The sequence below is a fragment of the Mustela nivalis genome (assembly GCF_964662115.1).
Source record: "Mustela nivalis genome assembly, chromosome: 15".
In the NCBI taxonomy this organism is placed as follows: domain Eukaryota; kingdom Metazoa; phylum Chordata; class Mammalia; order Carnivora; family Mustelidae; genus Mustela; species Mustela nivalis.
In genome coordinates this window covers 21,745,021-21,758,970 of record NC_139034.1, presented here as the reverse complement: position 1 = coordinate 21,758,970, position 13,950 = coordinate 21,745,021, and the positions used below count along the sequence as shown (strand labels likewise).

General features: G+C 35.7%; 1 protein-coding gene across 50 annotated transcripts in view; it reads left to right on the top strand.

The window, feature by feature from the left end:
* The window catches only part of SUPT20H (SPT20 homolog, SAGA complex component), a 42,033-nt gene that overhangs the window by 1,027 nt on the left and 27,056 nt on the right, over positions 1 to 13,950 (top strand). For 29 of the 50 annotated variants that reach the window (XR_014303133.1, XR_014303134.1, XR_014303135.1 and 26 more), the window contains exons 2-9: positions 1,298 to 1,392; positions 4,639 to 4,674; positions 5,297 to 5,355; positions 5,608 to 5,674; positions 9,074 to 9,200; positions 10,179 to 10,282; positions 13,233 to 13,349; positions 13,584 to 13,637. Coding sequence is in view for 39 of the 50 variants with exons in the window: in XM_082700436.1 (XP_082556562.1) it covers positions 1,390 to 1,392; positions 4,639 to 4,674; positions 5,297 to 5,355; positions 5,608 to 5,674; positions 9,074 to 9,200; positions 10,179 to 10,282; positions 13,233 to 13,349; positions 13,584 to 13,637 (567 nt within the window). In the remaining 11 variants the exon portion in view is untranslated. Of the gene's footprint in view, positions 1 to 1,297; positions 1,393 to 4,638; positions 4,675 to 5,296; positions 5,356 to 5,607; positions 5,675 to 9,070; positions 9,201 to 10,178; positions 10,283 to 13,232; positions 13,350 to 13,583; positions 13,638 to 13,950 lie in introns of all 50 variants that reach the window. The other 21 variants (XR_014303132.1, XR_014303136.1, XR_014303140.1 and 18 more) reach the window with 1 other exon arrangement.

Below are 13,950 nucleotides of genomic sequence, written 5' to 3'. Positions count from 1 at the left end.
AAGATTAAAAATTGAGAGAGTCTGAATTCCAGTCTGTGGTGTGATTTTGGGAAAATTTTTCGCTTTGGTACCTTATTTTGTAAAACCAGACGATAATGTCAATCAATGGTCTTTTCACAGGGTTCTGGTAAATCTTATATGCGGTCCTAGGGCTTGGTTTGTAAATTGTAAACGTAGTTAATGGTATTAAAAAATTTAAAGTTGGGACGCTTTCCTCTTCCTACCCCTCCCCCCAGTTCAGTGACAGGAGATCTAATTTTAAAATCATCACAGTTTGCCTGTACCTGGTGTATCTTCATCTTTAGATTCAGTGGTTAGAAATTTTCACCTTAACTTGAACTTACTAAATCCATGAGCTGTTGGAAGGTAGGATTAGTGTCTTCCTTTTTAAATTATTGTTGCTGGAACTTGGATGGTGCCTGTCATTTTTTGGTTTTGTTTGTTGCTTAAACCCAAACTGGCAAAACCTAAGCTTTGGGTTCAACAGAAACAGTTTCACATGGAGAATACTGTTTTCTGTCAGTTGAGAATGTGGTTTTTATAGCTTAGTGGTATGTAGACACACAACTTAGAGGGAATTAGGTAAAATTAGCCTTTGCATCCCCTGGAGATTAAAAAAAAAATGCTGATCCCTAGACCCTACTCCACACCAGTCAATCAGAATGACTGAAAGGGAGGGCGTGAGTATACCACTTTTTAAGGTCCCCAGGTTATTCTGTTGAGCAGCCAGGATGAGAAACCCATGTGTTAGAGGAATGAGATTCTTCAGCAGTGTATCCATTTTGCTTGAAGGAGGGGAAAGGTTAGAAGGACTGGAGCTATATCTGCAAAATGTAGCTTGGGATATTTGGGGAATCTTTAGAGGACTTTTATCAGCAGGTGTGATGAAGTGTATGATTTGTAAAGTGAACTGTACAGTGACAAAGGGCAGTGGGTAGATTGTTAGAATAATCCATAGGAACAATAACAGTAGCAGCAGTGGTGATGAGGAGGAGAAATTTGAAGACATTTATTCTTTTCTCTTCCAATGTTAAATATCCTGAAGAAAGCAAGTAATGATTTAATTTGCAAATTTAATTTGTAAATTTAATTTACCTCACTTAGTTAAAACTGTACTTTAAATTCAGACTGTACTTTTTAATAAATGGAAGGACTATGATACGTGATTTTTATTGTTGCTGATTATTCAAAAATGTGTTTAAAAATTTGTTTCTCAAGTAATTTTCCTTAGTAACAAAATCATCTGATTTCTCTTAATAGCTTTATGTTAATGTGGGGGGTTTGTTGTTTTTTTCAGCACTGTAAGATTGATATTAAAGACATGGTTTTCAACCCTCTTCATCAGTGCACATAAGTTATCTCTTCTTTTTGGACCCATTTTACATCACAATGGTAAGCTAGAGCTCATTATGTTCTTACTTGTTTTTAGAGTGTTCTCTTCCTTTATCTTCATAAAAATATCTGTATTGCAGGTACAACAATACTTATGTATGCCTAAGTTACACTACCTGGGAAATTATTTAGCAGTCATCTGCAAAATCTTTTCTAGAAAATAGGGGACTCGGACACCTGAGTAGCTCAGTCGGTTAAGCAGCTGCCTTCGCCTCAGGTCATGATCCCGGAGTCCTGGGATGGAGTCCCACATTGGGCTCCCTGCTCAGCATGGAGCCTGCTTCTCCCTCTCCCTCTGCCTGCTGCTCTGCCTACTTGTGTTCTCTATCCCTCAAATAAATAAAGTCTTTTTAAAAAAAATTTTTTTTTAATGAAATAGATCAAAATTTGCTGGAACTGGGATGGTGCCTGTCATTTTTTGGTTTTGTTTGTTGCTTAAACCCAAACTGGCAAAACCTAAGCTTTGGGTTCAACAAAAACAGTTTCACATGGAGAATACTGTTTTCTGTCAGTTGAGAATGTGGTTTTTAATCTCTCAATTGAGTTGTACAATTATGTCTAACTGAGAAAAACAGTGGGTCTGTCCTAATGTTTGTGAAGCAATAAAAAATGTTTACTTCTCCTGCCACAATTAAATCACTGGCAAGGAGGATGTGTATAAATATGAATGACTTCGGGTGGGGGGGTGGGCACAGGTTTCTTATATTTTAAAGTTCCTTTTAATTGAGATTTTTTTTTTAAGTTTAAAAACAAATGTAACCTGCTTACCACAAATAACGTTTAAAGCAGCATCAATGTTAGCCTTCTAATGTCACATTTCTGTTCACTGACTTATAGTCATTAAGCATATTTGGGACTGGGCATTTACCTTTTGCCATGAAAAATTTTAAAGAGAAAGGGAAAAAAATCACTTAATTGTGTTTGAGAGAAGCAGCAGCATTTAACAATGAAAAACTAAACATCTTTAGTGCTGAAGAAATCTTTGAAAACATTTATCCTCTCTTTTGATCTTGCCTACCCACCACTGCTCTGTTAGAGAAAAGTAGAGCTGTCACACTGATGATCTTGACTTATATTTTGCATCCATATTAGCTATCACTTCCCTCTCAAGTGTTAGGAGGTTGTGAATAAATGATGCTTATAAACGTAAACAGTTACATCTCACTAGAGCTTTTGAAGTTTTGATTTCAGAAGATACAGCATTTATTTGAGATGACTAACAACCAAATGTCTTAGAGTACACGTTTGATTATGTTTATTATGATTTTTTTATAAAAACTTGAAGATTTTTATGACCAAAATAATGAAAAGAACCTTATATATTTGTTAAAAGGGTATATCTAGAGTTACAGTCTTGTGCTGGAAAATGGTTCATATTCAAGAGTCTCATCTTGAATCCTGGGAACCAATTTTATTCGGAATCTGCTGCTTGTAAGATTATTTTCATAAATTAAATTGGTATAAATTTATTTTAACTGAACTTTTTGAAATGATGGCATATTTCACCCTTTCACTTTTACATTTTAGATGTTTGGTAAAGTCAGTGGGTCGTTTTTTGTTTTTTGTTTTTTTAATTGCTGTCTAAAAAAACCAGCTGTTTTTGTCATCATAAGAATTCTCCATCCCTAGAACTAGGGTGGCAGGGTCACTTAAACCTTTCCATGGTTTCCAAAGTCTGGCAATATTTTTCCCCCACCCTGCCTTCTTGCGATTTTGGTGGGTGCTAATTTTTAACACATGGAGTTTAGTAGGTAGAATTACTGGACTCCACAAAATAAAACAGAAAAATTTAGACCCTTACTAGTAAAAAATGAAAGTTCTCTGCCTCTCAACAGAATTAAAAATTAAAGATGATTATCATTGTGAATGAAAAATACTGTAACACTGTATAATACCCAAACCACAAAATTAGAAAGAAATATCATTGGTGTTAAATGTGCTTATATAAAACCTAGTCCTGGGCGCCTGGGTGGCTCAGTGGGTTAAGCCGCTGCCTTCGGCTCAGGTCATGATCTCAGGGTCCTGGGATTGAGTCCCGCATCGGGCTCTCTGCTCAGCAGGGAGCCTGCTTCCTCCTCTCTCTCTCTCTGCCTGCTTCTCTGCCTACTTGTGATCTCTCTCTGTCAAATAAATAAAATCTTCAAAAAATAAAAAAATAAAACCTAGTACTTATTCTTAGATGTCATTATAGAAGACAGTTTTACAAGTGAGGAAGACAAAGTTTTACCTTCCTTCTCTTGTCTTGATAGAAGGGTCTCAAAATGGATGAAGAGTGGGAATCTATTATATATTCTCAAGCCCTACCTGCAGTAGTAAAACTATTATTACATTAATTTTAGATGCTTTTTTTTTTTACATTTTAATATTACTGAATTAATTGAGTCTGCAGTTAAGGACATCTTGCACTTACAATTGGCTGCAGTTGTTTCTTAATATAACCTAGGATACTGATGCATACTTACAGTTAGTGGTATCTTAAAGTCATTGAAATATGGTAATGATAGCTATCATTTATTGCATTTCTACTGGGCACTGACCTAGGAACCTTATATTATAGATTCTCTGCATTAAAATATCAAGATTATCGTTGTTTTTTTTTAAGATTTTATTTATTTGACAGCACAGCGAGAGAGGAAACACCAACAGGGGGAGTGGGGAGTGATAGAGGGAGAAGCAGGCTTCTGCATGCAGGGAGCCTGCTGTGGGGCTCAATCCCAGGACCTGGGATCATGACCTGAGCTGAAGACAGACACTTAATGACTGAGCCACCTAGGTGCCCCAAGATATGAGGATTTTCTGAATTGGTGTTAGGTACCAATATAACAACACCCCCAATTTCCAGGGTCCCTACCAGATTAGGAGAGTTAATCTTTCCTTCACTTTAATTGCATACTTGATGGCTATGTTTTCCTGAAGAGTGCTCTTAGAATGTTGAACTTGAGGTTTATAAAATGGCAGTAGTTTCTATATCTAACTCTTGGCTCTGTATCAGCCTCTATAAACACTAGCCAGAGAAAATAATTTTAGCATTTCTTATATAATTTATTGTCATAATCAGGTACCCAAAACTGACATGATTTTTCTTTGTAATATATCTTGAACATATAGTGGGGTGGGTGGATATAAAATAAAGGAAAATATCTTAGACATATTTTAGAAAAAACATTTATAAACATTTAACTTAGAAGTGTTAAATTATTTTTTGTGAAAATAACTAATACCAAAAACACTGTTTACTTTTTACAGCAACAAGCTTTAGAACTAGCTTTGGATCGTGCTGAGGTGAGGTGTGACTAAGTTACATATTGAAATAGTGTTCTCTTAATTAACAAAACTCAGTTTTAAGAGATTTCTGTATGTGGTTCTCAAGCATATTAACGTAATTTTAGGATAAGGATGCATATAATTTTGCCATAAATAAAAATGCTTTGGAATGAGGTTTGGCTCATCTTTTATTTGGAATTCTTAGATAATGTTGTAGAATAAAAATTATTGAACAAAGAATTTCTAAAATTATGTTTTCCTGTTTTGATAAGTTGTGTAATTGCTCAGTTAGAAGGGAAGATAGTTCAAAAATATATCGAGTTCTTGCAGTTGGGTATGCTGTGCATATTCTGAACAATGATAAAACATTTTGAGGATAATTCTCACTTCTGAAACTATATGATTTTGCTTATATCATAGTGAAATATTGTGCTAAATTTTAGTGCAGTTTAAATTTCACTTGTTTATAATATAAATTTAGAAGTTAAGTCGTTTTTCCTACAAACTATAATTTAATATGGTTTGGGACTTGAGTGACTAGTCTTTTTGATCTTAACACGTGTTTTAAGTATTCATAAAATAGAGCTGTTTGTGCACTAAGCAAAAGGCAAGCTTGTTTTCATAAACTTTTCTTTTTTAGTATGTCATTGAAAGTGCCCGACAGAGACCTCCCAAAAGGAAATACCTGTCTAGTGGAAGGTATGCATACTTAATTGATTGATATCTTTGATTATTGGAAATAATGATTGCTACCATTTATTGCATTCCTTCTAGCACTGTGCTAGAAATGTTAGAGGTACTTTAAAGTTGATATTAACTATTGTATTCAACCCCACTTCACCCACAGTGTGGGGGAAATTGAGGAAAAAGTTAGGGATAATTTCAGAGTAGCATTCACTTCATGATAATTATAATATTATAGTCACATTATTTTGTTTCATTAAATTTTAGAAAATCTGTATTTCAAAAACTTTATGACTTATATATTGAAGAATGTGAAAAAGAGCCTGAGGTTAAGGTAAGTGTAATTTTTTTATGTTATTATTGCTTTTGAAATGTAGAGGAAGAGGGACATTCGAAGCAGTTAAATTTGAAGCAGTAATGATTTATATTTTTGTCAGTTAACTAACATCTTTTCCAGCCAGACTAGCCAATTCTGCAGTTGACTCATAACCTTGGCTAATCTGGCACTGGGTAGAGTTCACCTGCTTAAGTAAGAGAGGTGAACAGTGTTTGCTGAATAACAGAAAATATTTCCTTGAGTACCCAAAGAAGTCATCATAAATATTATCTTTTGCTTCTTTACCCCTTGAAAAGTGATTTGTAGACCAAAGACAGGAGGGAAAAGGTCACTATTTCCTCATGGTCATTTGTATTGGAAAGTTAAAGCTATTGTAAGGATGTGTAGGAAATTCAGGTGTGATAATAAAAGATTAATTTGGCCACAAAAATTAGTTCAGAGCCATGTTAACTCATTTTTATTTAGTATAAAAATATGGGCAATAAAAATGTAACAAACTTTTGGATTGTTGGGTTATAAGAGCCGTAAAAAGCTCTATGAGCTTCTTTAAAGATGAATACCATTGTGCTCACTGTGGCAGCACATATGCTAATAGTGAATACCATTTGGGGTGCTTGGGTGGCTCGGTCATAAGCTTTGGACTCTTGGTTTCCACTCAGGGGATCTCAGTTGTGAGTTCGAGCCGGGCATAGAGCCTGCTTAAGATTCTCCCTCTCCCTCTGCCCCTTATGCTCTCTCTCTTAAAAAGAAAAATACCTTATTACCTGTTAGGCAAAAAATTAGTGGAATGCTAATAGTATCTAGCCTTTAAGATCTTAACATAGGGAAAACAATAAGTATTGAATAAATCTTATGGTATGTTTCTAAATAAGTTTGTTGAGATATAAATGATGTACAATAAATTGCGCATGTTTAAGGTATATATTTTGTAAGTTTTGACATAATGTACATCCATTAAACTTGGCCACAGTCAATAAATATAGCAAATATATCCATCACCTCAGGGACAGAACTAAGATAGGATACATAAATAAAGATTCTAAATTGGGGTTGGCAACCATTATCTGCCAGATGAATCTAGCCCACTGCATGTTTTTGTAAATGATGTTTTGTGGAATCCAGCTGCAGCCATTCATTTATGTCTTGTCTGTGGCTGAGTTCAAGGTATAACAGCAGAGTTAAGTATTTGCAACACAGACCATACATAGCCTACAAGCCTAAAATACTATCTAGCCCTTTAAGAAAGAAATTTTCTGACCTCTGATTTTTTGCTCACACCAGAAGTAGAAACCAACTTGTCTTGAAGAGATACTCAATACTGTTGGAATTTATCTGTCTTATGTCAAATTAGAAGGTTTTCTCTACCCTTGAAACTACTTTAAAATTTAGTCTCGGGACGCCTGGGTGGCTCAGTTGGTTGGGCGGCTGCCTTTGGCTCAGGTCATGATCCCGGCGTCCTGGGATCGAGTCCCGCATCGGGCTCCTTGCTCCGCGGGGAGCCTGCTTCTCCCCCTGCCTCTGCCTGCCATTCTGTATGCCTGTGCTTGCTCTCTTACCCTCTCTCTCTGATAAATAAATAAAATCTTTTAAAAAAAAAAAAATTTAGTCTCTCTCTACAAATCTTTTTTCCCCCCCCTGGTGGGAGAAAGAGAGCATGCAGTGGGAAAGTGTAAAGGAAGAGGGAGAAAGACTCTGAAGCAGACTCTGCACTGAGTGTGGAGCCTGATATGGGGCTCGATCTCAAAACCCTGAGATCGTGACCTGAGCCAAAACTGAGTCAGATGCTTAACCAACTGCACCACGTAGGTGTGCCCCTCTACTGATTCTTCATTAAATAGTTCAACTGTTGATTTGTTCATTTTTTTCAAATTCTCAAGATGCTGAGGGTTTTTATTCCACAGTTAGAGTAAATCAATTTATCATTTGTCCTTGCATATAACTGCAGATATACATGTTTAACACAAAATACTTGGGTTTGTTTTTTGAGATCCTGTAGAACTATTCTATTAACTCGGTTTTTTTGTAAATAAAATTAGATTAAATGAATTCTAATATCTATATATGTGGGCTTCATTTTAAAACATACTCCTTTCTAAAATAATGGATTTGGGGGCACCTGCGTAACTCAGTGAGTTAAAGCCTCTGCCTTCAACTCAGGTTATGATCTCAGGGTCCTGGGATCAAGTCCCCGTATCAGGCTGTCTGTTCAGCAGGGAGCCTGCTTCCCTTCCTCTCTCTCTGCCTGCCTCTCTGCCTACTTGTGATCTCTGTCAAATAAATAAATAAAAATTTAAAAAGTAAAATAAAGTAATGGATTTTTAGGTATGTGTACTATATTTCCTAATGACTTTTTTTTTTTTTTTTTTCCCTCCACAGAATAGTTTCTAGGGTGTCTGGGTGGCTCAGTTAGTTAAGCATCTGCCTTTGGCTTAGGACATGATTCCAGAGTCCCGGGACTGAGCCTCTCAGGCACCTGGCTCAGAGGGGAGGCTGCTTCTCCTTCTTTCTCTGCTCTTCCCCCTGCTGATGCCTTCTTCCTCATACCCTTTCTCAAATATATAAATAAAATCTTTAAAAAGAAAAGTTTCTAAAGAGCTCTTATATTGAATTTATAGGAAATTGCTTAATTCCTCATTTCTTACCAGCTAGGTATCTTTGAGCCTAACATTACAACTAAGTAGAGTTTTTGAATTTGTTTATATCTAATTTATGCCAGAAAATATTTTAAAAAGGGGACACTGGTAAGAGTATAATCAAAGCTAATACCCCAGATTCTTTATATGTAGACTTATACTTAAAAGAAACTATGTATATGGTACCTGTGTTTTATGTATTTGCCCTTAATGGTTTTACATTTTACTCATTTAAATATTTTTGTTTTATTCTACTTGTATGCAAATACATGTATTTTATATATGAGCATTTTTGTTTTTTTATAGGTCACTTTTTTCTTTGTGGTATGAACTCATTTGTGTAAAACATAGCAGGAGACCAAAATTGAATTTACATAGTTGTGTCTTGTATTTGGTGACTGTATTGTTTGTGAATCTTCCCCTGTATTCAGGATCATAATGTGGAAGGAACACTGAAAGTTTCATTCAAGTCTGAATGAATCATAGTATTTTGGGGGCACCTGGGTGGCTCAATGGGTTAAGCCTCTGCCTTCGGCTCAGGTCATGATCTCAGGGTCCTAGGATCAAGCCCCACATCGGGCTCTCTGCTAAGCGGGAAGCCTGCTTCCCCACTTCTCTCTCTCTCTCTCTCTCTCTCTTCCTGCCTCTCTGCCAACTTGTGATCTCTCTCTGTCAAATAAATAAAAGCTTAAAAAAAAATCAGAGTATTTTCACTAAGGTTATGCCAGATTATTTTCATGAGCTCTGCCTCTTTTTAAAGCAGAAATTAAGAAGAAATGTGAATTTGTTAGAGAAGCTTGTTATGCAAGAGACATTGTCCTGTTTAGTGGTCAACCTATACCCAGGAAATGAGGGATACTCTCTGATGCTCAGGGGCAAAAATGGATCAGGTAAGAACCTTCGGAGAGCTGCACCCACAAAAATCCCTCTGCAAGGCGGGATGTGCTCTTTTGGTAGTAGTTTTATAATCTGTTAAGTGGTCTGTCCCTCAGATCAGTGATGACTTGATAAAAGAAGGCATGAGCCCAAATTTTCCTTTTTACAATGTTTTGTTAAAAAGTATGTGTAATATGATTGCCTTCATGAATAAGAATTCTAATTGAGGTAGGTCTTTGAAGTTAAGTTATATAAGACCTAACCTTTATATAACTGTCACAGTTTTCTTTTTTTTGCTATTTACATTTTAAGGTAGCGTAAGGTGTTCTATGTTTTTCTTCTGTATTTTGAGTCTGAAACCTTTAAAATAAAGCAGACTCTCTGCCTTTTGAATAATTTTCTTATTTAGTAACATTTATTTCTATTTATATCCTGAAAATAGAGTTTTGAAATATAAGCACTATTAGATTTCACTAAAGAGACATCTAGAAATTTGATACAGTGATGATGATATGGGTTCTACAAGGAAATCATCCAGTTAAGGATTTTTTTTCTTTTGTTGATAATTATAAAATGTTACAGAATTTTGTTCTGTATATAAGTGACCATTTTTCATATGAGGTACCAAGTTATCATACTGATTTTCAGATTAGAGATAAGTAGTCTTCAAGGGACTTTCAGTTACCAGTGTGGGAATTTTCTCACATTCTGATTATTGTATTGCTGGCTATGGTTTGCATTATGTCATTAGGCAGATTGTTTTTGCAGTGTGTTGGGGGTTTTCTCCTTTCTGGCCTAAAATTATATACAATTTACCAAGTCTTTTAGTAGTAAGTGAAGTGATTGATTTATAAGACTTAAATAAAGAAGGACTTTAGGAAAGCCTTTGGGATTTTTTTTTTTTTTTTTTTTTGGAAACTCATTTAAATTATATACCTAAGTTTTGCAGTGAGCCTGAACATTTTTCAGAAACTTTATATTTTAATATTAAGATTCTGAGACCATTCGACTGCCTTACGAAGAAGGAGAATTGCTTGAATACTTGGATGCAGAAGAATTACCTCCTATTTTGGTTGATCTCCTAGAAAAATCTCAGGTACGAAATTTTTCTTTTTAAAATGTCATTAGAGAGGCTCCTGAGTGACTCATTTGGTTAAGTGTCTGCCTTCGGCTCAGGTCACAATCTCAGGATCCTGGGATGGAGCCCTGCACAGGGAGTCTGCTTCTCCCTATCCCTCTACTGTACCACCCCCTGCCCCTCCCCTCTCGTGTTCTAGCTCTCTGTCAAATAAATAAAATCTTATTAAAAAAATAAATTAAAAAATGTCATTAGATTTGTCAATTCTGTGGCATTTGTTATAAATGATATTTAATTGTGTTCTGGATGGTGCTGAGAACATGAAGTGAGACATTAGATATAGTTATATGGCAACGCATTTTATTGTGGGATACTCACCCTTTAGGCTGTAATGAAATGTGTAGATTTAGTTGATCTTTCTAAAATTGCTCTAACATTTAGTTCGTTTGTTGGAAATCTCCCTATACCTACAATCAAGAGTATGGGAGAAACTATTTACTCTTTGGTTGCACTCCAGCAATACTATATACTTAGGATAAAGAAGCTATCTAATTGGAATTTCTGTTTTCTCCTAGTCTTAGTTAACTAGCATCCACATCTCTTTTCACACTTTCTGCCTGCCTTTCTGTTAAAATGGATGAAGTATTCTGTTCTAAGAAATCTTCTCTGCTGGTATTCTGGATACTGTTCCTTCTCAGGAATTTGCAGCTTTAACCCCTCTCTTATATCATCTGTTTTCCCCCTTTCTACTAGATAAAGAGCACAAGTATGTTGTACTATATCTCAGCTTTTAAAAAAAAAAAATCCTCCCTTGAACCCATGTCCTTCTCAAGGTACTGTTCTATAATTCTGCTTTTGTGAATAGCAAAGCTATTCACAAAATTGTATGTAATCATTTTGTCTTTTTTCTCACATCTCATTCTTTTCTCTGCCTATCTTTTTCAATATTTAACATCACCATTCTATAGAAGCAGCTTTGTCAAGGTCACCAGTGATCTCCAAGGCACTGAATCAACTGGTCACTTTCTGTTCTCATCTTTTTCTTTTTCTTTTTTTTTTTTTTAAGATTTTATTTATTTGTCAGAGAGCGAGCACACAAGCAGGGGGAGCAGTAGTCAGAGGGAAAGGCAGACTCCCTACTGAGCAGGGAGCCCGGTGTAGGACTTGATCCCAGGACCCCTGAGATCATAACCTGAGCCAAAAGCAGCCACTTAACTGACTGAGGCACCCAGGCATCCCTTCTGTTCTCATCTTAATTGTTCTCAACAAAATTGGGTGCAAATGACTGCTTCCTCCTTGGCACGCTCTTCTTTTGGCTTCTGAAACATTGCATTCTGGTTTTCCTTTTCTCTCTATTCCTTCTGTTTTCTTAACTGTCATCTTTTTTCCCTTCATAAATGTGTGATGGTTTCAAGATTCAATCCTATGACTTCTATTCTTTAGTAACCGTCTGTTGCTCGATGATCTCAACCAGTGTCATGAGTTTTAAAATGACGTTTAATCCCTTGCTTATCTCTCCATGACTAGTCCATTAAGCTCCAAACTTACATTTACTAGGATATGTAATAGGTTCCTCAAACTTCACATGACGGGAACAGTACTTTTTTTTCTACCTCTCAGACCAGTTTTAGTTTTCGTAATCCATGACCCTGCTTTCCCCTTTCACAATCAGTCCATCAGCAAATGTCACCTGTACCTTCAAAATATATGTGGTCATGACCTGCTATAGTTACCTTCCTGAATTTTCTGCTTTCATTCTAAAACCCTAGAAATCAGTTCTCCACAGACAGCTAAATTAAGCTTACAAAACCAAAAAAAAAAAAAAAAAAGGCGGGGGGGAAGTTCCCAGCTTAAAATTTTCAGTGTCCTCTCACTGTCCAAAACCCCTGCCTCCTTGGCTTCATCTCCTGATTCTCATCCCCCTCACTACACTGCAGCCATTCATTGTGTTTTACATACTAAAACACACCAACCTTATTCCTATCTTAAGACCTTTCATCTGTTCTTTCTTGTGTGTGGAGTGATGTGTGCATATGTCTGGCCCTTTTGTGAGTCAGGCCTCACCTGAAAAGTCACTTCCTCAGAGAGGTTTTTATCTGAACACACAATCTAAATTCGCTTCTCCCTATTTTATCTCCTTTCTAGCATTCCTCACTACCTAAGATTATCTTGTTTATTGCTGTACATGTTTTTTGCCTGTCTTCCCACACTAAGAGTAAATAATTGTCCCACCACTGCTGTATCTGTGAAGCTTCTTGGATAGTGCCTGGCATATAGTTCACATTGTCATGGCTCAATAAATACTTGCTGAAAAGAATGAGCATAGTAAGAACTATAGCAAAGAAAGTCCCCAGTAAAAATTCTGAAAGGGTAAAAAAAACATAATACTATAAGTGCCTATGTCAGGTTGTGATTAGCAAGTCTTGAGTGATAAAGGTTCTTACTTTTGGACTAGAAAACAGTATGTTTAGCCAAAAATTATTATTTGAATTCATAGTTAGCTTTCTTCCTTTTATTAATAAAGACAGTCATATTTCTGGAAGTCTTCGCAGAGCACATAGTAGTTATTTCCAGAAACTGAAACTCTGGCAGAGATGATTGACAATTTAGAACATAGATGGACTTTAGAAAAATGATGAAGTTAGCAAAGTATAGCTGTGAGCCAGTGAGCATCAAGACAGCATCTCCAGTGATTTGTAACACTGAAGTATATAAATGTCAAAACTCAATCTATAATTAGAATTCAGTAAATGATTTTAAACTTCTTGAGTCATAATGATGAACATAAAATAATTGCTTAGAAAAGTTTATATAGTGGTAAATCCACCAGTAAGGAAGGCCACTTAAGATACTGTGAGTGACCGGAAGTATTGCATAAGCATGTAAAGAACCTGAAACATTGAATGTAAGCACACTTATGTAGAGTTTTTAAAAATGACATTTACTTAAATATTTTCACTCAAAACAGGTTAATATTTTTCATTGTGGATGTGTCATAGCAGAAATTCGTGACTACAGGCAGTCCAGTAATATGAAATCTCCTGGTTACCAAAGTAGGCATATTCTCTTACGGCCAACGATGCAGGTAAGGAATGTTTAAATATTTTAGGGGCTCCTGACTGGTTCAGTTGGTGGAGTGGGTATCTCTTGATCTCAAAATTAAAAGTTCAGATTGGAAGTAGAGATTACTTAAAAATAAAATCTTAAAAAATAAAAGAATGTTGGGTTTTATTTAGAGTTTTATTCATGAAATATCTTCATATGTTAGCATGTCTTTATATTAATGGTTTTTTTTTGTTGTTGTTTTTATTTTTTGTAGACTTTGGTCTGTGATGTACATTCAATAACAAGCGATAATCATAAATGGACCCAGGTTAGTTTGTTTTTAAATCCGAAAGAGACAAAATAAAGGAACAATACTTAACATTAAGTTAAGCAAAAGATATTTTATTTGTAGTTTTATTAAAATGTAAATTTTGCAATTCCTTTATGAGCTTTAGAAATCAGGGGTCTCTTTATCTATGCAGTAATCACTCAAAGAACTAAGCAGTCCCATCCCATTTGCTTTAGGACCATGGTGAAACAGGGTCAGGCTGACCTGATCTGTCCAATGTGTGAAACTTCGTTTTTTAATTTCCTCTCAAATAGAAGAAAAATTATTTGTTTTTATACCATCGATACAAATA